This window comes from Chlamydomonas reinhardtii, chromosome 10, assembly GCF_000002595.2.
Source record: "Chlamydomonas reinhardtii strain CC-503 cw92 mt+ chromosome 10, whole genome shotgun sequence".
Classification (NCBI taxonomy): domain Eukaryota; kingdom Viridiplantae; phylum Chlorophyta; class Chlorophyceae; order Chlamydomonadales; family Chlamydomonadaceae; genus Chlamydomonas; species Chlamydomonas reinhardtii.
The window spans coordinates 734,298-760,009 of NC_057013.1; the positions used below are offsets into that span (position 1 = coordinate 734,298).

Sequence of the window (25,712 nt, forward strand, 5' to 3'; positions counted from 1 at the left end):
TTAATTACAATATCGTGGTTCTTGGGGAAACGTCAACATCAAATGAGGCCTTTAGAAGCGTCCTGAAATTCCCTAAAGAGCATATCGCCATTTGAGCCCACATATCAGGCATAGAATGATTCGACTGCTCAAGAAGGTGCATACACCCTGCTCGCCGAAACGCCCATCGCGCGCGCAGCAAGTTCATCCACACCGAGGGTTTTAAGTGTTCGCCAAAGCGCCAGACCCAGTATACATATGTAATGTAAGGCTCCTATGGGCTACATTTTACGCGGAAGAGGCTGTTCACGACAATCATATTTCCACTGCCTCAGCGAGTCTATACGCGAGCAAACCAACGCTAAAGAATCCTTTGCCAACGATGTTATGCAGCGATATTGTGCGTCACTTCTACCATTTCTAGCTGAGCCAACCGCACGAATGATCACACACGTTGCTGAAGCTTTCTATCGTCGATAGTTTGCGATGGGCCTCTGATGCTACACAAGGACATACGAATGTGATAAAATGGCATTGCAATGTCTCGGGGTGACATTTCAAGCTGGGCGAGCGCAGCCAAGCCAAGGAATGGACAAGGAATTGAGAATGCGCGACAATGTGACCACGGCGTTAGGGCTACCGCACTGTTTTATATGGGTTTATGGCATCGTGGGTATCGCTAGGGGCTCAGCCGGCCCACTTCCAGGGGGGGTCGGGACCAAATGTCGGTGGCAACCGACAGCTAACCGCCGAGTTGGACACCCCGAACCCCTGCGCCGCAGTGCGACCGGGATGAGCCATGCAGCGATCGCGCCAGGGGGGGTAGAAAGCTCAGATTCTTACCCCATGCTCAAAATTACGGAGCTTTAGGAGAGCATTACGCACGTACTTTTAGTTTTTTAAGGGGGTGTCTGGTGAGGAAGTTCTGGGCCGCCAAAGTTGGGGGGTCGGTCCTCGTCCCTGGGGGTCCGTCGGGTTTCGGGAGCCCATCCTAGCGGATTTCGGGAAGCGCCCCACAAGCAGAACTAGGGGTCAAACGCTGCAGTACGAGGCTCATATGTGCACGTTATGACGTAATAAGCACAAACAAAGCGTTGGGAGGGCGAAGTTGCGCGTCCGGGCGTGGACATGTCGGGACATGTCTCCACATTCAACACATGCGCACTGACACAGCTGGGCTCTGAAGCGCTGGTGCGCACGAGTTCACGTCTAACAAGGCTGCCGATGCACATTGTCTATTCGTCACGCGGCAGAGAGTTGAGCGCGGGGTGGGTCGAGGGGATTTCCATGGATAGGATCCCGCCGGTGACCGAAGTCTCAGAACAGGACCGCTGATGACACGGAGTGATAGTGCTCGTCAAGAGGAGTCGATTGACACCACTTTGGTGTTAAATGGAGGGGTTTTAACCCCTGAACAACAAGGTTTCGTCCGTCAGGGGGTCGGTCGTCCCCTCAAGGGGGGTCCCGGGGGATTTCGGGGCATGGGGTCTGGCACTTTGTTTCCTACCCCCCCCCTGATCGCGCTGTCGTTACTTCCTCGGCCGCCCGGCGCACTTGCTCATTTAACCGCATCCATCACTTCCCCGTACTTAGTGTTCTTCGTTTAGTCACCCCGCGCAGCGCACAGCCACAGCCCGGCGTGCGCACCATGTCCTCGCGGTTGCTTTGGGGTTGACGTTGCTTGCCTCGCGCCTAGCGCCATAGCTTCTACGCTGCGGTGCATCACGCCTCCTGTCCCTCCCTCCCTCCCATACAACATGTGCTGGGCACCGGTGGCGCTGGTGTTCTCCAGGTTGGTTTCGGGCGCATCCTTTCTGGTAGTCCCAACGCCAGCCCGGCCGGCGTCGTCCAGCCCAGCCATCCCAATACAGCAGCCACCTTCCGTCAGCCAGCCATGGGCGCGACCGTCCACAGCGTTTACCGTCGGTTACGAGGTAACATGTGAATTCGCAACTTGCGCTACTGACTGCCTACTCTCGTGCCGCCTGCAAGCCCACTCCGCCTTCCGCTCTGGTCTACGTACGCATTAGTTCCGCAACACTAGTCAATTCTAGTCGTCAAATGCAATCGTACGGCATGTTCCTTCGCTGCCCACTTGGCTGCCGGGCACAGCCATACATGCAAATGGCCTGGGCACAGCCATTGATCATCACTGCGGGCTACCCAGCCGTGCAGGAGCGCGGCGGTCATCGGCAGGGACCACCTGAGCTGGCCCAGCTGCGCTGGACTAACAGTTACAGGGGCCCATCCACACACGCCGTGCCGCCGCGGCCCAGAGAGTGGTTACAAAGGAGGAGGGGACAAGGCACAGCCACACGCACGGGCACACAACCTGCAACGCGAGCAAGCAGAACGCCAGAGACATCCGCACCAGCAGCCACCGAAACGCATCCATGGACAAAGCAAGGGCAGACCGGGGCCCCAAACACAGGCACACGAACAAACGCAGGCACACATCAGCCCGCTCGCTCTAGAAGACCAACTTGCGTAGGATCGTGTAGAGAGACGGCGGTAAGCCGCCCTACCTCACGCGCCATGATTCTCTCTGGCATTCCAGGCTCCAATCCTCCATGCAATCAATACACTGTGTCAAGGGCAACCACCAGGCACTTACCCCTCGTTTGCCCGCCGATCTCCCGCATGTGACATGTCACACGATACGCACGGTCACTAGGTCATGACACCACGCCAACACGAACACGGTAAGGGCCCCACACGACAATCGAAGACCCGACACATCCTACGTACGCCCTGAATGCTCGACACTCTGTTGTGTGTGGCTACAAGGTGGTGGTTACAAGGTAGTGGTGACCACACACAACAGAGTGTCGAGCATTCAGGGCGTACGTAGGCTGTGTCGGGTCTTCGAATGTCGTGTGGGGCCCTTACATTGTTTCCTGCCCGAGCAAAGTTTTGGAGGCGGGAGGACACTCGAAACCCGGCTGGGGCCGTTACAGCCCGTTCCCTGCGGGCTACGGTATCCAGCCGTGCAGGAGCGCGGCGACCATCGGCAGGGACCACCTAAACGACCCAGCTGTGCTGGACACACAGGATGCCCACACACGCCGTGCCGCGGCCCAGCCTCCAGGTGGTGCCCCAGCCAGGTTGAAGCCGCCAGGAGCAACGCCAGCGCGTCACATGCCAGGCCCATGCGCGTGGCAAAGAGTCACGAGGTCTTCTCTTTGGCCTTCGTGACACTGCGGTACCACTCTGCCAGTAGCTGCTTGCCGTCAATAACATGGTCCTTGCGCGCCACGTCTGTGGTTGACGGTGAAGGAAGTGAGCGTCAATTACGCCAAAACGTGAAGCAGCGGGCGGTGCACGCGCTGAAGAAGGGCCGCAGCAGGAGAGAGTGGGGGGCCAGTTGAGGCAGGACGTTGCAGGCTGTGTTGCCCTTGAGGCTTTCCCATTTCGTGCCGTACGCGAAAAGGGGCTGCTGTCACCCTCGCATGCCGCCCACAATACCTTACCGGCAGCTGCCGAGCTCCCTGGGCCGGTGCCAGCCGTCGCGCCGCCTGCACTTCAGTGATCGGGTGGCCAGGGGGCACGAAACACGCGGGCGCGAGCGAGCTCAGCGACCCCGGCGAGCATCAGAGCACGCAGAAATGTATAGCAAAGTGGATGCGTCACGCCACAATTGGCAGCCACTTTGAAGCCTAGCTCAGCTCGGTGCCTCAACAAACAGCAACCCCGCGAATCGGCCGACCGTCGGACATACGCACACCTTGCCTCAAGACTCAAAATGGGGTCAAAGAGCGCACCTTTCAGCGCCATAATGTAGTCAACGAGGGCAACCGGCAACCCAGCGCCCGTGAGCCCCCGCCGACTGGCAGTCTCCAGCGCGCGTGCGCTGCGATAGCGGGCTTTCACTATTATGTCCAGATCCGGGTCTTTGAACCGCGTCACGTTAGCCCCAAAGGTTCTAAGGGCTGTGCGCAGCTCCTCCCGTGCCTGTTCCGGGTCCATGTCAGGGCACAAGGCTCGTCGACAACTTGTAAAAACGCGCGTGGGGCGATTAATAAATGCGCGTGCGGCCGCGCTAAGCTATGCATCTAATTTCCAATAGCAAACTTGGTTGTGGCGTCCGTGGCACCGCCTGTGCGGCTCGAAGCCCGGCCCATGCGGAGCCCAGCCCCAGCCTGGCCGCGCGCGTTTTTAGCACAGAGCGTTAGTTACATCTGTAAGCCCCAGTCGGAATCGTTTGGAGCTGCTGCATCCTTGCACATCGCTAGCCACCTGCGCAATCATGCCCGCCTCCGGTAGGCCCACCCTGCCTCCGTAAAACCAGTACGAACCAGTAACTCCAGACCCCCCTGAACTCAATCCGCCCCCCGCCCGATACTCCGTTCGAGCGCCTGCATTGAGTGCCGGCAGCAGCGTCATGCCGGCACGCGTCCGGATGAGACAGCTTTCCCCCAGGCCCCGGGGCTTCTTTGGGCGCATTTTACACGCCCCAATCCGCAACACCCTTTGACTAAACAGGACTAAACTGGGCTACAGACCGTACACCTAGAGTGAGTGTGGTCGTGATCAGAGTGTAGTCGTAATCCTCGTGACAAGCCACCATTTCGACTAGCAATGCGTTCAATCATCAGTCCCAGCCGTTCAAAATTTCTAGTCCTCGAATGCAATCGTTCGACATGTTCCCTCGCTGCCCACTTGGCCGCCAGGCACAGCCATACATGCAAATGGCCTGGGCGCATGCACCAGTTTGGCACTTTCGTGCATTGCAAATCGGCTGGTAGGTCCGGAGGTTTCCATCGCTAAGCAGACCAGCACCCTAAATCATGGGACCCACTTAGCGTGTCTACGTCGACAATCACACATTAAGCTCGCATACGCAAAGTGCCACTAGATAATCATCATCTCTGCTCGTACAGCTCTAGCTTCGATCGCATACGATACCTCGATTGGGCATAACCGCTTGGGTTCTGTTTGCACTACCCTCCGGCCCGCCCGCCCGCCCGCCCGCCCGCCCAGCAGCCCACGCATACACGACGCAGGTGAAGACCCAAACCCACGGCCTTCCCCTGCCTCGACCTGCGCACCCGCAGCCCCAATCCCTCCCCCGCCCCCTCAGGATGAAACTCCGTTTTGTATAGACAGCTCGGCCCTTCATGCCGGCTCCTCTCCCCGCCCGCCTACCCACTCCTCTGCCCGCTCCTCTCCCCGCCCCCCTCCCGCCCTCTCTCCCCGTGCCGCTACTCGCCGCCGTGGTGCCCCCGGCCCAGGCCCCCGTGCGCCGCCTGGCGCTGCTCCTCCGCCTCCGCCGCCGCGCGCTCGAACAAGGCGTCGTCCTGCAGCGAGCCCGCCGCCCCGCGCTCCATCTGCTTGCGGAAGGCGGGCGGCCAGGCGGTGGTGTCCTCCCACATGATGTACAGCTTGGCGGGAATGCCGCGGTGCAGGGCGGGCAGGTTGGTCTTGGCCTCTGTGCGGTACGTAGCGCGTGCGGGCGGTGTGTGGACAGGGGAACGTATGCCCGGGACGGGCTAATCAGGTGGCGGTGGTTGTGGTTGTGGTGGTGGAGGTTGTGGTGGTGTTGGTGGTGGGGAGGGGGGCAGTTGTGCAGGCACGGAGCGCCCATGGCACGGGGCGCCGAGAGGAGGGGGCGACTTACGCGCAACTCCATCATACACCAGCCACGCCCGCTGAACGTCCTCCGCCCCACCCACCCACTCAGACACGTACCTCCCACGGGCGTGGCGAATCCGCCCATGGCGTGGCACCTCTCCAGGTCCTCTGTCTTGAGCCGCTGCACCACCTCGTCCCCGATCAGCCGCTGCAGCCGCAGCAGGTAGCCGCCGTACACCACCAGCCACTCCTGCTCCGCCAGCTCCACGCCCGTCTGCATGCGGGAGGGGGCGCCTCAGTGTGGGGCTGGTAGGCTGGTGCGTGGCGGTGTCGCACTGAGTGGGATCAAGGTCGGGGCGGTCTGGGTGGACCAAAGGTCTCTGTACTGTATGCGTCGTACACATACCACTACCGCGCTTACTCGCACAACCGCCGCCGCACACACGCACAACTATGCAACCCCACCCCACTCCCAATCCCAACCCACCCCACCCATTCCCCACCCCATCCTACCCCACCCCCACACACCTGGAAGTCGTAGGACAGGATGGCAATGAGCAGCGACAGCAGCAGCAGTGTGGACAGGATGGTCCAGGAGATGTACAACACCACTCCGAAGCCGTTGCCCTCGTACAGCTGGTAGTCGCCATTGGCCAGTGTGATCTGTTTGGGCATAGATGTGTGTGTGTGTGAGTGTGTGTGTATGGTGTAGATGCGTGCCAGAAAGCGCGCGCGTGCGCTATTTCTGTATTGAGGCGCAAGCGGGGAGGCGTCGGCGGAACACATCGCCACGCTGGCGTCCTCCAAGAGCACCGTCGTCGGCACCCCGGAGGGGGACTGCGGGTGCCCGCATTGACGGGACCACGATGGCGTACACACCGCAGCTCGGTACAGACACGGAATACCCGCGGCCACCACCACCGCGCACGTCAACACGCCCCTCCCTCTGACCTGGAAGGTGCTCATGCATGAGGCTAGCATGGTGCTGTGCGCCGCCGCCGCCTCGCCGTTGGCGTCCACCTCTCCCCCCATCACCAGGAACAGGGCGACGGACAGCGCCAGGAAGAACAACAGGTACAGGACCGAGAAGTCTAACAAGTTCAGCAGCTGGGCGGGGGCAGAAAAGGAAATAGAGGCAGGAGGGGAGGGAGGGGAAGGAGAGAAGGAGGAAAGTGGGGAATGGTCAAGGCTCATGGGGACAGGTGGTCACGGGTGGTAGAGAGTAGGCAAGGTGTGCAGCAAGAGGCGGCGAGGGAGTGGAGTACCGAACACAGCGGGAGAAGCAGGTGGAAGGCGATGCCGTGTGTTGTGACGAGGACGGGGCCCAAGCATGGAAACACAATTGGGACGGGACCAGCCGCTGAGCCTCCGTGCGCCTGAAACCCTCCAATCCGACCAGCCGAGTCCCGATCCCGCCCCTGTCCCCACCATGCGTCGAAGCACTCGCAGCTTGGGCCCCGTAGTCCGGAACACGCCGGCAATGCCCAGCAGCTTGATCCAGACCATCACCACCAGCACTGCCAGGCAGTAGCTCGCGCCGCTGTGTCGTGCGTGAGGGCGGGGATGCACAAGGGCGCGAGAGCGTGAATGCGGGAGCGCGGGACAGACACCGAGTCAGGCTGGGGCTTGGCGCCTTTGCCGAGGAGCAAAGAGACAGCAGAACGCAGCGCCCATGCACATGGACGTGCAAAGGCGTGTACATGCAGATGCGCGTGCGCGCCTGGCCCCGCTGGTGCAGCCGCTGGCGCCGCGCGGGCTGCAGTGCAGTTGCGGGGCGAGCAGCACACAGCAGCATAGGGCCTCGCTCCCCGCCCGCGCTCACGTGTCCGAGATGACGGGTCGCTTCTCCGCCAGGGCCGCCACGCGAACGGCCGCAAGGGCAATGATCAGCAGCTGGGCCCCCAGGTCAGCGACGTTCCACACCTGCATGTACACGTGTTTGTGTGCAAGTGTGTGCTGGTGCGTGCAGCTCTGCGTTTCTATGTGCATGTGTTTGCATGCTTGTCATGCACAGGTCAGGGCCGGAAACGGGTGCACGGCCCTGGGTATTACTCAGGGGCAACCAAGGCAAGGTGCCAGGCGGGCAGAACCCAAGCAGGCAATCCGGGGGCAACTCACGTCTAAGAAGTAGCGGGGCACGGCCACCACCTGCGAGCACGGCAACGAGAGCCAGGCGGAGGGATTTCAGTAGTATCATGGCACGCGGGTGGGGGCCGCTGATCACGGTACTAAGAAGGTGTCTCTGCCTCAGTCGGACTTGGCTATTTGCACCACGTCGCCGTGGGCGCACTTAGCGCAGGGTGCATCGGCTGCGCGCCTCTAGCCAAACCCGCACCACCACAAAACCCTCACGCTGTCTAGACTATTTTGCACACACACACACACACACACACACACACACACACACACACACACACACACACACACACACACACACACACGCACACACACACACACACACACACACACGCACACACACACACACACACACACACACACACACACACACACACACACACACACACACACACACACACACACACACACACACACACACACACACACACACACACACACACACACACACACACACACACACACACACGCACAGGGGGCCGCCTTACCGTGGCCTGCGTCTGGTGGATGTCGTCCGCCCGGCGGAACACCAGCCGCAACACCCGCTTCATCGCGCCGTTGCCCTCCACACGTATCTGTCAGGAGCGGGAGGGGCACGGCAGCCGCGAACGAGCCGGAGGCGCACGTTGATATCGAGTTCAGATGGCTTGTGTTTGGCACTGCACGAATGGGCATCTTGCCAGCCCTTGTGTCCCCCCTCCCGCCGTCCTCACCAATGCCAGAGAACACAAGGCAAGAAAGCCCGCAGGAATGTGCATGCGATGCGGTGCAACGCTGAAGGCACCGTTACCTGTGTGTGCCCGCTGCGCCGGTACTCCTGCCACTCGCCCCAGATGTTCCAGGCACACAGTGGCAGCAGCAGCAGCTCCGCCGCTGCACGCACCAGGCTCAACATCACCTGCGACCCGTCTGAGCAGCACGGGTACCTAGGGGGGTTGGGAGGTTGGAATGAGGAAGGCGGGGACAGGTCAGGAGAGGGGGAGGAAGAGGAGCGGCGGGTCAGAAGATCTCTAGTGCTGCCTCCGATGGGTTGGAGTGTGCAAGCATACAATTTCCGGGAGTGAAGCTAGTGCGTAAGCCAGCGTTGAAGGCGTGCCGACGCCGGATATGGGTTGAGCACCCGTCGGGTCTACGCCGCATACAAACAAACCAGCGCCACCCCAAGCGCGCTGCATGAGTACCGTACGGTCATACCCCCGCTGCCACTGCCGTACCCCCATTGTACCGCTGTCGCACTTACTCGTACAGCTCTCCGCCCGGGTCCAGCATGACGTACTTTGACGTGATGGCCACGTACGTCACGAGCACCAGGAAGATGACGTGCTGGACCAGGTTGGTCACAAAGTGCTTGCGCCCGTACAGGCGCCACTGCGGCCGGTGCGATGGGCATGAAGGAGCAGGGCGTGAGCGGAGCAGGCCGACAGTGGGGCAGCGCTGCTGGCTGTGGGTGCTTTGGTCTAGACCCCATAATACTTGGGGAAGGATGGGGTGGCTGCAGGAGTGGCTATACGGGGTCTGCACCCATGCATGCACATAAACAGCTGCTAGCTGACACCCTCACCTGCCAGTGCATGTACTGCTTGACCAGCCTGCACACGCAGTAAGGCAGAGGGGGTCGGTCTACCAAAGACATAGCAACCAGCAGACGAGACGGAGCAGGGGAGAGCAGGGCAGAAGCCGTTCCGGTTGGGAGCCCGGTGTATGGCGTGTGGCTAACCGTACAGCACGCTGCCTGCAGGCATACACCCCTCCCTTCCTCCCTTCCCTGCCCTTCCGCCCCGCTCCCCCCATCTCGTGTTGCTCACATGTGCGACAGCAGGAAGTGGCACGTGGGTTTGCCGACCATGGCTTCCAGCGGGCTGTCCATCACGCCGTGCGTGTCCTTGTAGTCCAGACCTGCGGGCGACGGGAGGGCAGTGGGGGGCACGGGCGGGAGAAAGATAACGTGTCAGCCGTTTGCAAGAGGGCGCAGGCATGGGAGTGGGAGCTGGCTGGTGGGTGGGCAGGAGCTGGCTGATGGTGTTGGTGTGAGATGTTGTTAGTCTGCGAGGGAGCGGGTGCATTGTCGGGGCACGAGCTAGTCGGCGATAGTGCTTCCCAGGCAGGCAGGCAGCCACCCACCCGTGAAGTCGTACAGCATTTTGGAGTACTGCACGTAGTTGGTCAGCCGCTGGACCTGTGGCCGGTTGGGTTTTGCGATGTTGCTCTTCAGTAGTGCCTGGGCGCGCTAGCACAGCGCAGCGGTGGCAGGCATGCAGTCCTGTGCGTCTGCGGCGCGTGACCCATGTGGCCACCTCGCAACGCTGTCCCTGCCCGCGTCCCCGAGTCCGCGGCGTGTTGCCCCTGGCCCCGCCTCCTCGACGCCGCTTCTTTGCCGCGGAGCTGGAGCTACCTCCCTGCCCCAGCCCCAGCCGTAGTCGTGGCCACACCTTGGTGTCTAGATACACCAGCGCCAAGTGCGGCTGGTTCTCAACCTGAAAGCAACGCCGCACACGCGTGTGTCAATCGTTTGCAGTTGCGTATGATATGGAACTTCGCGCGCGTGTTTTAGTGGCAAGATGGCAGAAATGCACCAGTTTGAACACAAGCCAACTTCGGCGAGCCGGCAACCTGATACCCGCCGTGCCACGCCAGGGAAACACCCCACGCCACGCCAGACGAGACGTCACAGCACGTCACGGCACCGCCCGGCCGCACCAGGTCCAACAGACTGATGCGGTTGACTGCATTGGGCTGCGTGGGGTCCACGCCGCCACGCAGCGCCGCAATGGTCGCGAAGTCGTTACACACGTAGGCCCTGGCGGTCGGAGGCCGCGGCACGGCATGGCAGAAGCGATGCAACGGACATGAGGTCAGACGCCATTTGCGCTTGCGCTTGCATGTGCATGTACTTGCACACCACAGACTGGAACCGCACACTGCCGGCTAGCTCGGGCCCTGCGTCCCGCGCCATTTCATCTGCGCATCGCGCAAGCCATAATGTGCGGGATCCGGTTTTCAACTCGCCAAGCCCGTACATCGGTGATGGCTCCCAACCGCTCTCTCGCTCACGAGTTGTGGATGACGTTGTTGCCGTCCTTGTTGACGTGGCACACGTCGGCGCCAGCTGCCAGCAGCAGCTTCACCACGTGGTTCTGCCGGAATCCCACCTGCGGTGACACGTGGGGTGACACGTGGGGTAGCCGTCCATGCAAGACGTGAGCGTGATGACGTCACAAAGGGATGACGTGAGGCGAGGCGGAGGCGGTGGCGGGTGCGGGGCACCGTGGCCGGAGCAGCACGGGGTAGGGCAGGGCAGCTGGTGCGGGTTAGAGAGGCGGGAGGTACCCAGGGATGGTGGCGGGACATGACTGTTGAAGGGGAGGGGGACCGGATTGAGGGCCGGTGCGCTCAGGCATGCGGTCCGGCGTTGATATGTCACCGACCCCAGTCGGTCAGAGAGCTCCGTGCCCGCGTGCGGCAGAAGGACCGAGGCGACGCAGGATCCAACCCCAACGTTGATGGCCTTTTTCCTCCGGCGTCGGTGGCTCTCGGTACTCACCGCGCGGTACAGGGGTGTGCTGCCGTAGTCGTCGGTGACATCCACGGGGCACCCCAGGTCCAGCAACCGGCGAACCAGCGCCTCGTGACCGCGGCTGGCTGCGAGTTGTGAGATGCGTGATATTCGCAGATTGCTGTGGTGTGGCTGGACACACAACGACGAAGTTGCAGGTCCGTGTGCCACTCATCACCCCGGGCTACTGACACAGCGCGAGGAGCAACCCCTTCCCTATTACCCAACGCCTTTCTGCGGCGGCCAGGAGCCTGTCACTTCTACCTGCTGACCCCCCTCTGGACCCTGCCGACCTCGTTGCCTTGTCGCAGGGTTACATCAACATTCGACCGCGCCCCGCCGGTCCCTACCTGCTATGGCCAGCAGTGGCCACGTTTGGGAGTCCCGCATTGATAAAACCGCATCCTTATCAACCTTCTTCAGGATCCTCTCCAGCAGCTGCAGGTCGCCGGTCTCGCAAGCGAGTAAAAGCTGGTCTTCAATGGACATCGCAGCGCTGGGCCCGCTGGCGCTAGTCTCCAGCCCATTACTTTCTTCATAACTATTTGCTACCCCTGGAGCAGGAGCAGGCTGAACCGTGGTGAGCGCGGGCGCGGCAGACACGCCAGCGAGCTCGACGTCGGGCGCGACCTTATTATTCATTATCGTAGTTCCATAATTCTTTGATCCGCCAGCACTCCTCAGCCCAGAAGCGTGCATTGCTGGAAAATGTGCTATAAGGCACACACGCTTGTCGCATCGTCACAGGTTGTTAAGTGTCCATTGCAGTACTATGCAGAACTAGAATAATGTTCCAAACTTTGACTAAGTATACAAAGACGGCCCCGTACATGCCAACTTCCCGCACTGCCATCCCATCCTGACGGCAGCGATCGCAAATGCATGTTGCCTAGCTGAATTCATGTTGTTGGGCTCATGACAAGCGAGCCTGGGGCAGCCCGCTGGGGGTGCGGCACCCGTCGGGGGAGCTACTCGCCCGCTCGTTCGTTTTAGCATTCGGGGAGCCATCCCTTTGCCACCAAGCCAGGCCGAGTCGAGACGAATTTATGTTACATACTCAGTGCGCATATGACACGTCCCTGCCATGTAGTCTTATGGCCAGGGCTGCAGTGCTGTGCTGGATGCACTCTTGGCGTCGCCTCCACCGCTCACTCCAGGGCCTAACCGCCCACGCCTGTGACCCCAAAACGTACACCAGCGTCCCAAAGTCTTCAAAGCAACACCTCATCTTCAACACGTATGGTCTCTAGTAGTACACTCCTCATTTGGAAGTGGTGCATTGCCCTGCCTCCACACGCTACGGTCTCATCAATATCTCCGCTATTGGCGCGCCGTGCGCTGCCTCAGGCACTCATGCATGACTAATTGCGCCATCATCCGCCACAACACATGCCAGCAGGAGGGGAACAAACCCTGCCCCGTGCGCAGTATCCCTTGCGCAGTTTGTGCCACAACGGTGTACAATGGCAAACGTCCTTGTCTTACCCTCCAGCGGCAGCGCGCCATCGCGCTCGCCTGCCTCCGCGCCTGGGACCTGCCAACCCGGCCGCCCCCGTCGCAGCTCGTTCGACGATGGCTTTGTCCGCCCAGAGGTCGGCAGCGGCGCCGGGTCCAACGAGTCGCACATCGGCTACAAACAAAATGCGCAACGCGCGCGGCGTATCATGACGGATGGCATTATGGTCCCTCATCATGATTGAAGCATGTCGGATGGCGTAAAGGTCCAATATGTGCATACGTATGGTTATTTGTGGTGGGTCCTCGAGCACGCATCTCTCTCTCAATGCCAACCCATGCTAATCAAGTAGCATGTGTGTTGCGCATCCAATCTAACCCACCCAATTCCCTTTAAAGGATACACACTTTGACATCTGCACGTGTGTATACGGTATGGCCGTGTAAATGGGGCTGAAACTTGTCTTAGGCAATGCGTGAATGCGCGCCATGATGCCGCTTGGCGCAACTGTTGGCCAAACGGTAAATAACCCCAAACCGGAGGCCCGCCTGTTGCAAGCCGTACAAGCCCCTTCCCCTCTCCTCGCAACCTCTCTTCCCCTGCACACCATGCTCTCCATTGACCAGCCTGAACTTGCAGGGTCCTCCATCCTGGAATGCCGCGTGAGGCGTGCTACGGTACCGACACGACACCAGCCGCACGCCTGTACCCCGCCTCTTCACAGCCGGTTCACATGTGCCAGCTGCCGTCAAGTCCGTGTCCTCCGCATTTCCAAGCTCCTTCTTGCACTTGCTGCAGCATTTACTGCTGCTGTCACGCTGCGCTGTTGGACAACAGTCGTGGGCCTGGGTCGCCCAAGCCACTCCCAGCGCCTCCGATTGCTAGCGAGCGTTTCCTTGCATGCCAGGGCTACCTGGCAAGCGCCGTTCCGCCCTTGCTAGAGCTGCCGCCGCACCCTCATGGTGCCGTCAACATATCCTCCGGCTGCTGCTGCTTCTTGTCACGTGTAATGACGACTCACAATAGTCAGTAAGCTGTTGAACTTTTGATTGCTCAGAGGAGTCGCGCTGTTTGATGCCTGTCCGCACCAGTTGACGACTGCCACTTCAGCTTAGCACTGCACCGATCCAAGCAGCCGACTGGCGGCGGCGCTGACCATGGCAAACGCCTCAGCAGCGCTGTCGCTCTTGTTCTTGTCCGGGTGCACCGCCAGGCTGAGCCGCCGGAACGCCATGCGCACCTCCGCCCGCGGTGTGGCGTGCGTCACGCGCAGCACCGCCGCCGCCTGCGCCGACGCGCCCAGCGCCTTGCAGGCTAGCACGCGGCGCACCTCCCACGCGGGCATGGCTGCCGCCACCATGGCCCGCAGCTGCCGCATGTGCTCCTGCCCAGACACCCGGCCCAGGCCCTGCACCGCCGCTGCGGCCGCCAGCGCCGGCGCGGGCACCACGCCCATGCCAGCCACGCCGCTGAGCACGTCAGACGACACGCCGGAGCCAGCCGGCCTGCGTCCGGCACCCGCCTTGGCGGCGCTAGCCGCAACAGGCGGCTGCGCCCTGGCGGCGGCGCCAGCCGCCGCCATCTCCTCCTTATCATCAACAGACCCTGCGTCTTCCAGGAAGGGCTCAGCCATGCGGCCAGCCTCCGCCAGCAGTCCCAGCAGGTCGGTCACACGGACGTAATGCACCGCCGGCGAGGGCGCGTAGGCCAGCGCAGCGCCGGCGCGGATGCGTGTGCCAGCTGGCGCGGGCACCCAACCGCCGCCGCCACGCGCCAGCGCAGCCTCGGCGGCAGCGCCGACGGCGGCCACGGCGGCGGCGGAGGCGCGTGGCTTGCCGGTGGTGGCGGCACCGAACTTGGCGGCGCGGGCAGAGACAGCGATACGTATGCGGGGGCTGGCGGCCGGTGGCGGCTGCGCTGGCTTGAGCACTGGTGCGTTGTCGGCGGCGGCAGTAGTGGCGCCGGCCGCCGCTGCGGCAGCAAACGACCGGTGGCGAGCGGCAATCGCAGCCTTGGTGGCCACGCGGGGCCGTGCCGGCGCCTCCGAGCTTGAGCCCGCGCCCGCAGCAGCCGCCCTCGTCTCGGTCGCGGCTGCTGTCGGGGCGGCGCCGGCGGCAGAAGGCTGCGTCTGCTGCGGCTCTTGCTGCGACGAGGCGGCGTTCTGCTGCTGCAGGTGCGCCACGGTCTCCGGTGTCACGTTCATTGTGACGCCTAGCTGCGGCTCGATGGGCTTGTCAGCCTGCTCAGGAGCAAGTGAAGGGAGCCAAATTCATGATGAGAACAGAAGAAAGAGCGTGCCCACGAAGTTGCGAACACGAATGTCATGGTTTGGTGACCTATGCCCGTTTAGCTCATCAATAAACATCCCGCCCCGACACACCTGCAGGCCCATAGCCCCAAGCAGCTGACGCCGCAGCCTCTCCGCACGCTCATCCACCCAGCGCGTGCTGCCGTCCGAAGACCGGACTGACACTGCAGGCAGCGGCGCGGAGCGCGGAGCGCCCGCCAGGCGCTGTCGCTTGGCCGGTGGACTGGCAGCGGCCGCCTGTCGCGCTGCCGAAGGCGGCACCTGCGGCTGCGCCGGCAGGGCCGACGCCGGTGCCTGTGCCCTCTGCTGCGCAGGCACAGCTGTCGCGCCCGTGGCAGCAGTAGCGCCCGCCGCAGCGCGGCGGGCACGCGCCGCAGCGGCGGCGGCCTGGCGCGCGGCGGCACGCACCGCGTGCACGTGCAGGAAGTTGCGGCACACGTCCAGCACCTCCTGACCGTAGTTCCGAATCCAGGGGCGCGGCAGGCCCGGCACCTCCTCCAGATCCAGAACCGAGGTGGGGCACCTTGCCGCCAGCTCCTCCAGCAGGCTGCGCCGCAGCAGCGCCTCCGGCGTCTTGCGCACCTTGGGCGCCCGGTATGTACGCCACTCGTCAAGCGCCGCGTCCAGGGTGGCGCAGGCGTCCAGGCTGCGCGCGGCGGCTGCCGCCGCAGCGGCGGCGGTTGACGCCGCCTCCACGTCCGCGGCGGTGTACATGTCCACCGGCAGCGCGGGCGAGGGCGAGCACCGGGGCCCGGCAGCGGGAGCAGCGGCGGCGGCAGGCCGCTTCTGGCCGGTCAGCTGATGTGCGTCGGCAGGCGCGGCATCGGCGTCCGCGGCCGCTAAGGAGGCGCCGACGGCTGAGGCAAACACGGCATCCATGAAGGCGCGGCGCTCGGTTGCGGCGGCCTTGGCGACGGCCGCCGCGGCAGCGGCCGCAGGAGAGCGCTCCATTGGCGGCGGCGGCGGCGAAGCACCGGGCGTCTGTGCGCGGGCGCGGCGCTTGCGGATACGGAAATCGAAGCGCCCACGCGGCGGCGGAAGCGGCCCCGTGCGCTGCGGTGGCCACAATGACGCTGCCGGGGCGACACGGGTGGGTGCAGGGGCGGCAGGGCAGGCCTCCACCGGCACGCCTGTGCCAGCCGCGGCCGCGGTGGCCTCGGCCGATGCTGCCGCCGCCTCGGCCGCCTCCAGAGCACGCTGCACGTCGTCCATGATGTTGCCGCTGGAGCCGCTGCCGTCGAGGTCAGCCAACACAGACGGGGACCGCCGCATAGCTTCGAGCGCTGCCCCGGCGCTTTCTCCGTCTGGTGGGTAGGCGTATGTCATGACGGGCTCAGGGCCTGTGGCGGCCTCCGGCCGACTGCTGGCAATCCAGTCCTCGATGGAGCTCTGCGCGGCCTTGCCGCGCTTGCCCTTGCCACCGGCCTTGCCGCCCGCGCGGGCTGCTGCAGCAACGGCGGTCCGTGTTGCGGCCTGAGGGCTGCAGGCGGCGCTGCCCGGATCCCGCCGCACTCGGTTCAGCAGCAGCGCCGTGGTGGTCTTGGCCGCACGCCGCAGCGGCGGCAAGGGCGGCAGCGGACGCAGCGGCGCCGCGGGCCCAGCTGCCTTGGCACCAAACTGCACTGGGCTGCCGGCTGCCGAAGCACACGCCGGCGCCGCGCCAGCCACTGCTGGCGGCACCGGTGACGGCTCGGCCGCAAGCCGCGGGTCGCGGCTGCGGTACAGGGTGCGAAGCGACGCCGCAGTCCACAGGCTGCTTGCGGCAGCTGAGGGTGCCTCGGCGGCGGCGGCGGCGGCGTTCGATAAGGCAGCGGCCCGAGTGCTGTCTGCGTCTGTGCTCACGCCCTCGGCAGCGCTGCCATCATCACTGTTGCCGCCTACAGCGCTGGTGCTGCAGGTGCGGCTGCTGCTGCCACCACCACTGCCATTGCCGTTGCGGAGGGATAGCAGCAGCGCAGCATGCGCAGCGGAGGCAGTGGCGGGATGTGGGTCGGCGCCTGCCGAAGGTGTCAGGGCCGCATCAGCACCGCCAGCAAGCCCGGCCGCCTCTGCGGCCTGGGACACAGCCGTGGCAAATGCAACAGCGCCAGCTTTCTCATATGCGGTGCCTGCCGTACTGTGCTGCTGCTGCAGGCTGGCTGGCTGCGCCTGCGTGTCTGCTGCGGCCAGCTCAGGCCAGCTAGTGACGGAGGGCCGCGCAGACATTTGCGCTGGCACGCATAGGAGCTGTGAGCTGCCAGCGCTGCTGGTCGGTTGACCGCCAGCGCACTCGCCGCTGCTGGCGGCACGCAGTGAGCTGCTGTCTGCAGCGATAACGCCTTCCCCGGTCACCGGGCCAGTGCTCGCGCCGCACGCGAACGACGTCGTCGGCACAACGCCGTATTCTGCGCTGGACGACGGCCCAGTTGAGCCATTTCCAATCTCCAAAGCGGAGGCGCTCAAGTGGCAAGCCTCCGTGCCAGCTGGCGCCGCAACGACGGCCGGGCGCTGCATGCTGGACTGGTTGTCCGTTCTTTTCGGCGCTACGCGCCGGATGACGGCCGCTTTAGCCGGAACAGGCAACGGATCTACGACTACGCTGTCTGGGATGGCCCACAGCGTGTCCTGCAGCAGCGTGGGCAAAGTTGGTTTTCGAGTTTCGCGAAGAGCTCAACTTGCAAAAGTGCCAGCTTTCCCCGGCGTTGACAAGCCGCATAGATAGAGCTTACTTACCCAGGCGTCTGCGGAGCGGTCTACGTCCATGTTTTCGCTAGTCTAAAACTTCACGTTGAAAGCCGCCAGCAATTTTGAGTGTATCTTAGCAGGGTCTCTTAGCAGCCCTGAGGTCGCGGTGACGGTCGCGGTCGCCGTCCTATTAACGGTGAGCAGGCTGGTGCTCTTGCAAGGGTGGTAGAAACGCTAGAAGTGCTAGACTGGGCCATCATGGACTGCTGGGACTCCAGGTAAGCTCGGGAACGCTTCATATCACGACCAGAACCTAGCTTAAGCATTCGTCGCATTGACGCGTGCGTGGAGGACAGAGATAGCGGGGGGTTTCGGTCGGTGGAAGGATATGGAGGTGCACAGGAGTTGGCAGGAAGAGGGAATAAGCGAGGTGGATTAAAGGGCAACGAGAAGGGGAGAAAGCTTCACAAAGTTGTGCAGATGCAGCTGTGACGCAAGCCCAAAGTGTGCAGATTTCTGGGCCACCGATGCTGTGGATGCCGCGGCCAGTCGCACGAATCTGTCGCCTGCACCGCGCTACCTTCCCTTCTGTCATTTACTGGCCTGAATTACTGCGAGAATCTAGCAGCGGCGTGAAATCTCAGGCGAGCCGCGAGTTCTGGCTGCCGCGGCGCCGTCCCCAGGGTCGTCCCGGACGCACCCTCCCCGCGTATCACATGCCGTTGCGTGCTGCTCGCGTTGAAGCTGGCCACAATAACCACAGAGCTCTATTCCTGCACACGAGCAATTCCAAGCTGCTGCGAAGCGCCAGGGTAGGTGCGGACCAGGGGGTTTCCGCGAACGGTGCAATCGTTGACAGTCGTTGACCAAACCGGGACTGGACAGGGCAGGTGGGGCGCCAAATAAATTTGTCAGTGTTTGTCGCAGCCGGCAGTGTAGAGGGTTGACGGGCTGATGGGACCGGCATAGATTTGTGAAGCTAAGAGGGCGGGTCGGCACTGCAGGGCACTGCCGAGCCGCGGCTGTGTGTATCCTACCTGCAAAACCCCCGCATCGTCAGCAACTGCCCGCGCGCCGTCTCAGCGCATTCTCGTTTCCTCAGCCTCCTCCCTTGAAATACACATTATATAAGTAAGTTTGGCGGGTGGTAAGACATCCGGGCTTGCTAGCACGCTCTGCCCGCTCGCTCGCGGAGTCGTGCCCGCCGACCAACCTCGCAAGCGAAATGCCTACGAAGATTGAGTTTCCCGCAAGGGCATCGGTAAGCCGCTAGCTCGCCTCCGTGCGGCTGAAACAGTGAAGCACAGCAGCGGCATGCGATGCAGACTGTGCATCCGAATGTCGGTTTGGGAAAGCTGCTTCGCGGGGCTGGGCGAGGTGTACTCAAAACATTCCTTAGTCACCCAAGATGTGCCTTTTCGGCGTGAGCGACAGCTGCAGTTTGACCGCCAGGCTGGCACGCCCACTGTCCGCGCACTTGGTCCCTGTGACAGAACCTTTCCCTGCAACCCACCTCGCACCTGCGTTCAGGTTCTCAAGCTCCCGCGTATCAGTCGCAAAACGGCGCTTGCAGGCGCGGTGGTGGGGGGCGTGCTCATGGGCGGCGCCGTCATGAGGTGGGGCCACCACAACCACCGGCGAGGGTAGCAGGCACGGGTAGTAGGGTTGAGCTCACACACACACGCATGCCTCGAACGAATTGCCTCTGTGCTCTTGCTGCCAGCCTGCCATAACCTCTCCCAGACGCCCGCCCTCACAACAGCAGCAAGTCCTGGGCACCCTCTGCCCTGATGCCCCTCCTTGGCTTCCCTCTGCCTTCCCTCGGCGCTCCCTCTGCGCTCCCTCTTGTCGTCCCACCACCCTCCCTCTGCCGCCCTCCCTGTCCCCTGCCTCCCTGCCGCCACTGCCGCAGCCTGCCCTGGGAGGACGAGGTGGTGATCGGGGGTTTGGAGCGCGACGTGGCCGCTGACCGCCAACTGACCCACCTGGGGCCGCTGGCGACATCGCAGTACATCCGGAACACCGTGTACTTTGACTCGCACGGAGTTAGGTAGGCTCAGGCTCGGGTTCGGATGTAAGGGATGGGAAGGTCAAGCGTGCGTGGCGGTACGCAGGATTGTGCGGAGGTTTGGGTTGGATGGGATGGGGTGAGGTGCACCAGGCGTGGGGCCCTGCACTGTCCCGAATGTGCACAGTGGCCTACGTCCTGACGTGGCTGACCCACATCGACCCACCCCCTGGCCACGCTGGCGCAATCACGCACATGCGCCGTGCAGATGTGAGGCTTGGTTCTACGAGCCCAGTGGCGCGACACGGGCCCAGTTCGACCTCGGCAAGTGAGTGTCAGCGCGGACCTGGGGCCCGGAATATGGTAACCCATGCCGACGCAGCAGCATTACCCATGGGGCGTATGATGGAACACGGCGAGCCCCGCACATACGCACACTGCGGCCGACTGCCCACTCATGAGCTAGCAGTTCGGATAGGTGCCCGGCCCGCGCTCAGACTCTGCTTGTCCTCTGCCCTGCCTGGCCGCAGGCCTCCTCCCATCGTGATTATGGCGCACGGGCTGGGAAGCCAGAAAGACATGGGTCTGCATCCGTACGCCGAGCAGGTGCGGGCTGGGCCGAGACTGCGGCAGGGCTTGGGTGGCAGTCGCGTGTTCGTGGTGCTTGCAGAGTTTGCTGTACTGCCGCGCTGGGCACCCCACGCACCTGGTGAGCAGGAACCACACCTTTGCTCCCTGCTGCGGCCGCCGCAATCCCCTCTCTGCAGTTCGCGGCGTCGGGTCTGGCGGTGCTGGTGTTTGACTACCGCTGTTTTGGCGGCAGTGACGGCTGGCCGCGGCACGAGGTCAAGTGCGTGCACACTGGCGCACTTTCCTGGTCATGTTGGGCAGCTCCTGTCCTCGCTTGCCTGTCCCCTCGCGGCGTGTCTCTGCGTTTCCCCCATTGCAATTGTTTGGGTTTTGACTATCAGGTACTCCCCTGACTCCTCCATCCACAGCTGGCGCAAGCACCTGGAGGACTGGGAGGCGGCGGTGGAGTGGGTGGTGGCGGGCGGGCTGGGCACGGGCCGTGTGGATCCAGCCCGGCTGGGGCTGTGGGGCGTGTCGTACAGCGGCGGGCACGTGCTGGCCACGGCGGCGGCGCTGGGGTTGGGGCGTGTGCGCGCGGTGGTGGCCAACGAGCCCTACCTGCAGGTGGGGAGCAGGGGTGGTGGTGGGGTGCAGGTGCTGGGGTGGAGGGCTGCCTGTGGCCTGTCTGTGGCTGGAGGACCTGTGAAAGAGCTGTGCCATAGTAGGGCTGTGATGTGGGTCGGGTGTCTGCGGTGCGTCCAGCGCTCATGTGCGCCTTGCCAAGCCTTGCGCCCTTGGTGACCGGGCCATGGTGGCGGCCGTCGAGCCCTGAGCCCGGCCTTCCCATTTGGCGTTGCTTTTTGGGGGCTTTGCGTGCGGATCCCCATCGTTGAATCGGAGTTTTCATGGGAGCGGGCAAGACAATTTAATCTCTTCCCCTTGCTCCCTCAACGCACAACCGCAGGCCCAGGCGGCAGTGGCCAAACTGCTCAGGGAGCGTGGCGCGGTGTCCATCGCGCGGGCCATGGCGGCGGCCGTCAACGACAAGGTGTGTGCGCCGTGCTTTCCAGCCTCATTGCGGTCGGCCACTGCATTGCCATGCACCCACACATTGTGGAATCCTGCGCACACGTGAGGTTGCGGTTGTTTCCTTTCGGCTTCCTTTGCCGTACTCACGCACCCGCACGCATTTGTTCGTCCGTGCTGCCGCCCCGGGCCATGTAGGTGCGCGGGATGCTGGGCCTGCCGCCCGCCTACATCAAGCTGGTGGGGCGCACAGGCGAGCTGGCGCTGCTGCAGCTCAACGACGAGGAGTGGGCGCAGGTGGGGGTGGGGGGGTGGGGGGTGGGGCTGAGCACATTAGGGGATGGGAATGCAGGGGGCGCGGCCGTGGGGTTGGGGAGGTCATGGAGGACGTGGAGCTGAACTTTGGCGTTGCGCGTGGTGTGACACGCGGCTCTGTTTGCGTCCTTGCGTACTGGCACGTGCGCCTGCCCATGCGGTGGTCTGTCGGCACTCCCAATCTCCGTTCGGGTAATGTTACTGACTTCCTGTTCCGACCTCGCCTCGCACCTGCCCACTGTAGATCCAGCGGCCGGCGCCGCAGCGGCAGGGCGGGTGGAAGAACCTGGCCACGGCGCGGATGGTGGGATGGGAATATGGGGTTGGGACTTATCCTGGCTGGCGCACCCAGTGGGCGATGCACTTTGCCTTTCGCCTTTCGTCGTCATGATCACTTCACAGCGGGCATCGGCCCCCAATACCTCATGCTGGTGTGCGGGCCTTGCTGCTGATTCCGACCGTGTGCGGCCTTGCTGCTGACTCCGACCCCTTCCTTCACACATACGCACACACTGCAGCTGCTGGGCGCCGCCGCCTACAGCCCTCTGAGCGCCTGCAGCGGCATCAAGTGCCCGGTGCTGGTGGTGGCGGGCAGCCGCGACGAGATCTGCCCGCTGGAGCTGGCGGCGCAGGCGGTGGAGCGCATCGGGCCGCAGGTGTGCGTGTGTGTGGGGGGGGGGGGTGGGGGGTGGGGGTTGATACCAGCCCAGGGGGGCGGGTGTTGTGAGCGGTGGGTGCGGGCAGGGTGGTGTGTGGGTGCGGGAGGGCGGCGTTTGTCGGTGCATTGGTGTACGAGAGCCCAGGGGAAGGCGAAGGGGACACGCAAGATGGTTGCGTGCAGGGTGGTGCGTGTGCAGGGCGGTTGCGTGTTGGGGGTTTGCGGTTGAATTGTGAGGTGGAATGCGCCGCACTCTATACTCCATGCGTCTTCCTGCTTGTGATGACAACCACACCACACCACACCACACCGTTTTTACACCGCTCAGGCCACGCTGCTGGCGCGGCCGCACGGTCACCTGGAGCTGCACCGGCGCGGGGCGGAGCCCGAGTTCATTCAGCCCGTCATCGAGTTCCTGCAGGTCAGTTACTTCGTGCTGCATCGTGGCCACAGAGTATACGAGTGAGAAGCAACATATCAGGCCAGGGGTAGTGAGTGGGTGTGAATGGTGCGGTAGGTGTGGTACGTGCGGTGGGTGGGTCTAGCGGGCAGGCCGGGTGTTTGTTTGTTGTTCGCATATGCAGTCAGGGGAGGTGTATTGCGTATGCCGGCTGGCGGCTCGTGCAGGACCTGTGCACGCAGGGCCTGCACCGATGCACGCAGCCTGTGCACACACACACACACACACACACATACACATACACACATACACGCACATACACGCACGCACGCACACGCGGGCTGAGGGGATTTCGTTTCGTTTTCTAACGCGCGCGCGCACACACACACACGCCTGGGCGGGCTTTTGTTTCGTTTGCATCGCATACGATGTCCTGCGCGTATTGTTTTCCTTCTGCTCTTGCTTTATGATGTGCTGCATGTTTCAGTATCCTTGTGCTTTCTGCACATGCGCCCACCCGCCCACCACAGAAGCAGCTGGGCGGGGTGGTGGTGGACGCAGCCCCTGCCGGGCCCCTGGGCCACACCACGTCCGTGTCGCAGTTCGGTTGAACCGGCCCAGCGTGGCGTGGCGTGGCACGTGACACGTGGCGACAACGCTGGCTGGCGGCAACGCTGGCGGCAGCAACAGACAAGTCGCGCAGCGGTCCATCCCACGGGTTTCCTTAGGCGTGGCATGCCATTGTCACCGCGTGCGGCTCGTTACCCAGCAGCGGTTTGGCTTGCATTTGCGGGCAGGTGGCCGTTACGTGTGGCTGTAGCTCTGTACACTATGGTACGGGTATTGGGTTAACTGACCTGGGGTCACGACCGTGCAAGCAGGTGTCATGTCCTGGCATGGGAAGTAAGGTGCAGAGAGCAACGGGTGGACGACATGGGGGGAGGGGGGTCCGAGGTGTCAGGATGTTCGCTGTCCTGGTCTTTTTGGGCTGCTTGCTGGTGCTAGGCAAGTGCAAAGAGAGGAGGGCCAAGTGGTCGACACCGTAGATGCGCTCGTGCGATGGCGCCTTGCTTTCACACGACGTTTGCACCCTTGCGGGTGCAGGGGACAAGAAAAATACAATGGATTTCCAAATGCTTTCGCACAACTTATTAATTCTTGGGGTCTGAGGAAATCTGCAAAATACGTTTTGGTCTCAGGTATCAGACAAGAAACATGGCTCTCCCGTGGCTGTGCCGCCACGCCAGGTTGAGGCCAAAGGTTTCAAAGCTACCTAATCTCCCGGGCATAGCGGGGTCCGTTCGTACAGGCACCGCCCGCCATGTGTCCGCCGCGTCCCGCTGTCAAGTTGGGCAGCAGGCAACAAACCAAATAGCAGGAATCAAACAAAACTGCCCCACACACAGTGCCACGCTATGCTAGCCAGCAAATACTGCAAATCAGAAACCGGTAGGTCTCAACCTGCGCGCCGGCACCGCTTCTCGGGCGCCGCCGCGCTCTCCTCCTCCAGAGTAACGGACAAAAAGCAGCGCCGGGCAAGGCCGGCGCTGCGCCCTTGTAGCCGGGCGGCAGCCTCATCGCGCGGCATGGCACGAACCAACCACCATCCCCGTGGCACGGCCAGTTCCTACTCTGCCGGTCACGAGCTAGGCTCAAACCGGCAGATGGGCATGAGACGCGAACGAAGGTTCTCCTTGTGCACCCGGCGATGCGTGGTGCACGTTGTGACGTTGATGTCGGTCACTGTTCACATCATCAGGTGTCACGCTGTTGGGTCTTTGGGCACGGGCAGGTTGGTCGGTTAGCAGCTGTCTGTGTGCCCCCTGGTCTGTGTGGGGCCCGAGACCCGTTCTGCCGCGTGCTGGTGCGTGCGTCCCCACAGCCCATTCATCTCCCTGGGCCCATGCCACCCAGCGCAAAGTACGTACCTCCACGGCGCCAGGCCGTTACCTCCTCTTCCTTCCCAGCTCGCACGACCTCAAGCCCCGCCGTCATGTACAAAATGCATGCAGCACGGTGCCGTGCTGTGTGTACACCTGGTCTGGTGGTACCTGACACAGGTGAGCATCCAGGATTGGACCAGGACGGCGCCGAACCTATGCGTAAGGCACGGCGGCGCAAGAACATGTAGGCAGGGGTGGTGCGGTGTGTCCCCGTGAGCGTGCCACGCACACTGCCACATGCAGCCTGGTGCAGCCCCCCCCTATCTGTCACACTGGCGGCCTGGAGTTCCCCTTCTGCCCTGCTGTCATAGGGTCGGGGAGCACTCACGTGAGCACGTGGGATTCCGGTATGGGATGGTCCTCGCATGCAGGAGCTGGGGAACAGAAGTAGGGTGCTTCCTCGTGAGTCTATAACATCTGAGGTTGAAGGTATACAGACTAAGCCCAAAATGGGCTCTCGTCCTTGAAACAGTCGCGTCGCTTTGTGCGGAGGGTGGGAAGCTCCGCCGACTCGCCTAACTTAACTCGGGGAGGAAAAAAAAGTCAGAACCGCCAGCCAGGCGCGTTCCCGGTCCAGCCGTCAAGTGAAGCCTGTCACTGCATGGCCCGGCTGTGCTCGCCTGTGCTCCACGCAACTCCCCGAAACACCGTTGCGCTTATGCAATGCTGTGCTTGCCTGCTGCCCTCCAATCAAACACCGAACTTGTAAAACTGGCAGGGGGGATGGCGGAGTTTCGCGGGATGTGCCAGGACGCGTTGAGAGTGGGAAGCATGGCGACCGCCAGGCTTCTTTAGCGCACACTTCCGAGAATGATGGCTCGTATACTAGGAATGCTGGCCGCGCGAGTAAAACGCGGTACGGCAAACTGTACCACAGCGTTTGGCTTTAGGCTTGACGGATTCTGTCAGTTTTATCAGCCGTGTGATGCTGGCTGTGGTTACCTAACAACAAAAGCGAAACCGCAGGAACAATGTTGTGGAGCCTTTCCTTCCGCTAACAAGAGGCCCAGCGATAGTACAGCTAGCGTTTGCTGAAATGAACGAGTCCTCATCTCTTCGAGCATCCCATCGCGTTTTTCACAGCGCGCCATGATTGACGCTGGTGTGAATTACCTTGCTGGTAGT

The 25,712-nt window shown here is 62.8% G+C and overlaps 4 protein-coding genes across 4 annotated transcripts; 1 reads left to right on the forward strand and 3 right to left on the reverse strand.

Annotated features, from left to right (window-relative positions):
• Positions 1 to 4,139: 4,139 nt before the first annotated feature.
• Positions 4,140 to 12,023, reverse strand: CHLRE_10g422750v5 (uncharacterized protein). Its single transcript, XM_043066505.1, has 18 exons — positions 11,590 to 12,023; positions 11,228 to 11,325; positions 10,738 to 10,835; positions 10,384 to 10,483; positions 10,116 to 10,160; positions 9,808 to 9,862; positions 9,492 to 9,582; positions 9,248 to 9,275; positions 8,927 to 9,054; positions 8,477 to 8,612; positions 8,175 to 8,261; positions 7,669 to 7,698; positions 7,373 to 7,473; positions 6,979 to 7,090; positions 6,502 to 6,657; positions 6,079 to 6,213; positions 5,668 to 5,824; positions 4,140 to 5,407 (listed from the first exon to the last, which is right to left on the reverse strand). Exons 1-18 carry the CDS (start codon positions 11,726 to 11,728, stop codon positions 5,181 to 5,183), a joined length of 1,923 nt encoding a protein of 640 aa, XP_042919902.1. The 5' UTR covers positions 11,729 to 12,023; the 3' UTR covers positions 4,140 to 5,180.
• A 253-nt stretch (positions 12,024 to 12,276) lies between these two features.
• On the reverse strand, positions 12,277 to 18,253 carry CHLRE_10g422800v5 (uncharacterized protein). Its single transcript, XM_043066506.1, has 3 exons — positions 17,716 to 18,253; positions 15,076 to 17,607; positions 12,277 to 14,934 (listed from the first exon to the last, which is right to left on the reverse strand). The coding sequence occupies exons 2-3, from the start codon at positions 17,494 to 17,496 to the stop codon at positions 13,807 to 13,809; spliced, it is 3,549 nt and encodes a 1,182-aa protein (XP_042919903.1). The 5' UTR covers positions 17,497 to 17,607; positions 17,716 to 18,253; the 3' UTR covers positions 12,277 to 13,806.
• A 510-nt stretch (positions 18,254 to 18,763) lies between these two features.
• On the forward strand, positions 18,764 to 24,475 carry CHLRE_10g422850v5 (uncharacterized protein). Its single transcript, XM_001702702.2, has 13 exons — positions 18,764 to 18,928; positions 19,198 to 19,283; positions 19,580 to 19,717; positions 19,944 to 20,003; positions 20,206 to 20,281; positions 20,443 to 20,525; positions 20,674 to 20,869; positions 21,210 to 21,293; positions 21,470 to 21,568; positions 21,831 to 21,890; positions 22,105 to 22,242; positions 22,573 to 22,665; positions 23,175 to 24,475. The coding sequence occupies exons 1-13, from the start codon at positions 18,893 to 18,895 to the stop codon at positions 23,253 to 23,255; spliced, it is 1,230 nt and encodes a 409-aa protein (XP_001702754.2). The 5' UTR covers positions 18,764 to 18,892; the 3' UTR covers positions 23,256 to 24,475.
• On the reverse strand, positions 23,818 to 25,643 carry CHLRE_10g422876v5 (uncharacterized protein). The gene is made up of 3 exons (XM_043066507.1): positions 24,916 to 25,643; positions 24,573 to 24,740; positions 23,818 to 24,387 (listed from the first exon to the last, which is right to left on the reverse strand). The coding sequence occupies exons 2-3, from the start codon at positions 24,637 to 24,639 to the stop codon at positions 24,284 to 24,286; spliced, it is 171 nt and encodes a 56-aa protein (XP_042919904.1). The 5' UTR covers positions 24,640 to 24,740; positions 24,916 to 25,643; the 3' UTR covers positions 23,818 to 24,283.
• Between the last annotated feature and the right edge of the window lie 69 nt (positions 25,644 to 25,712).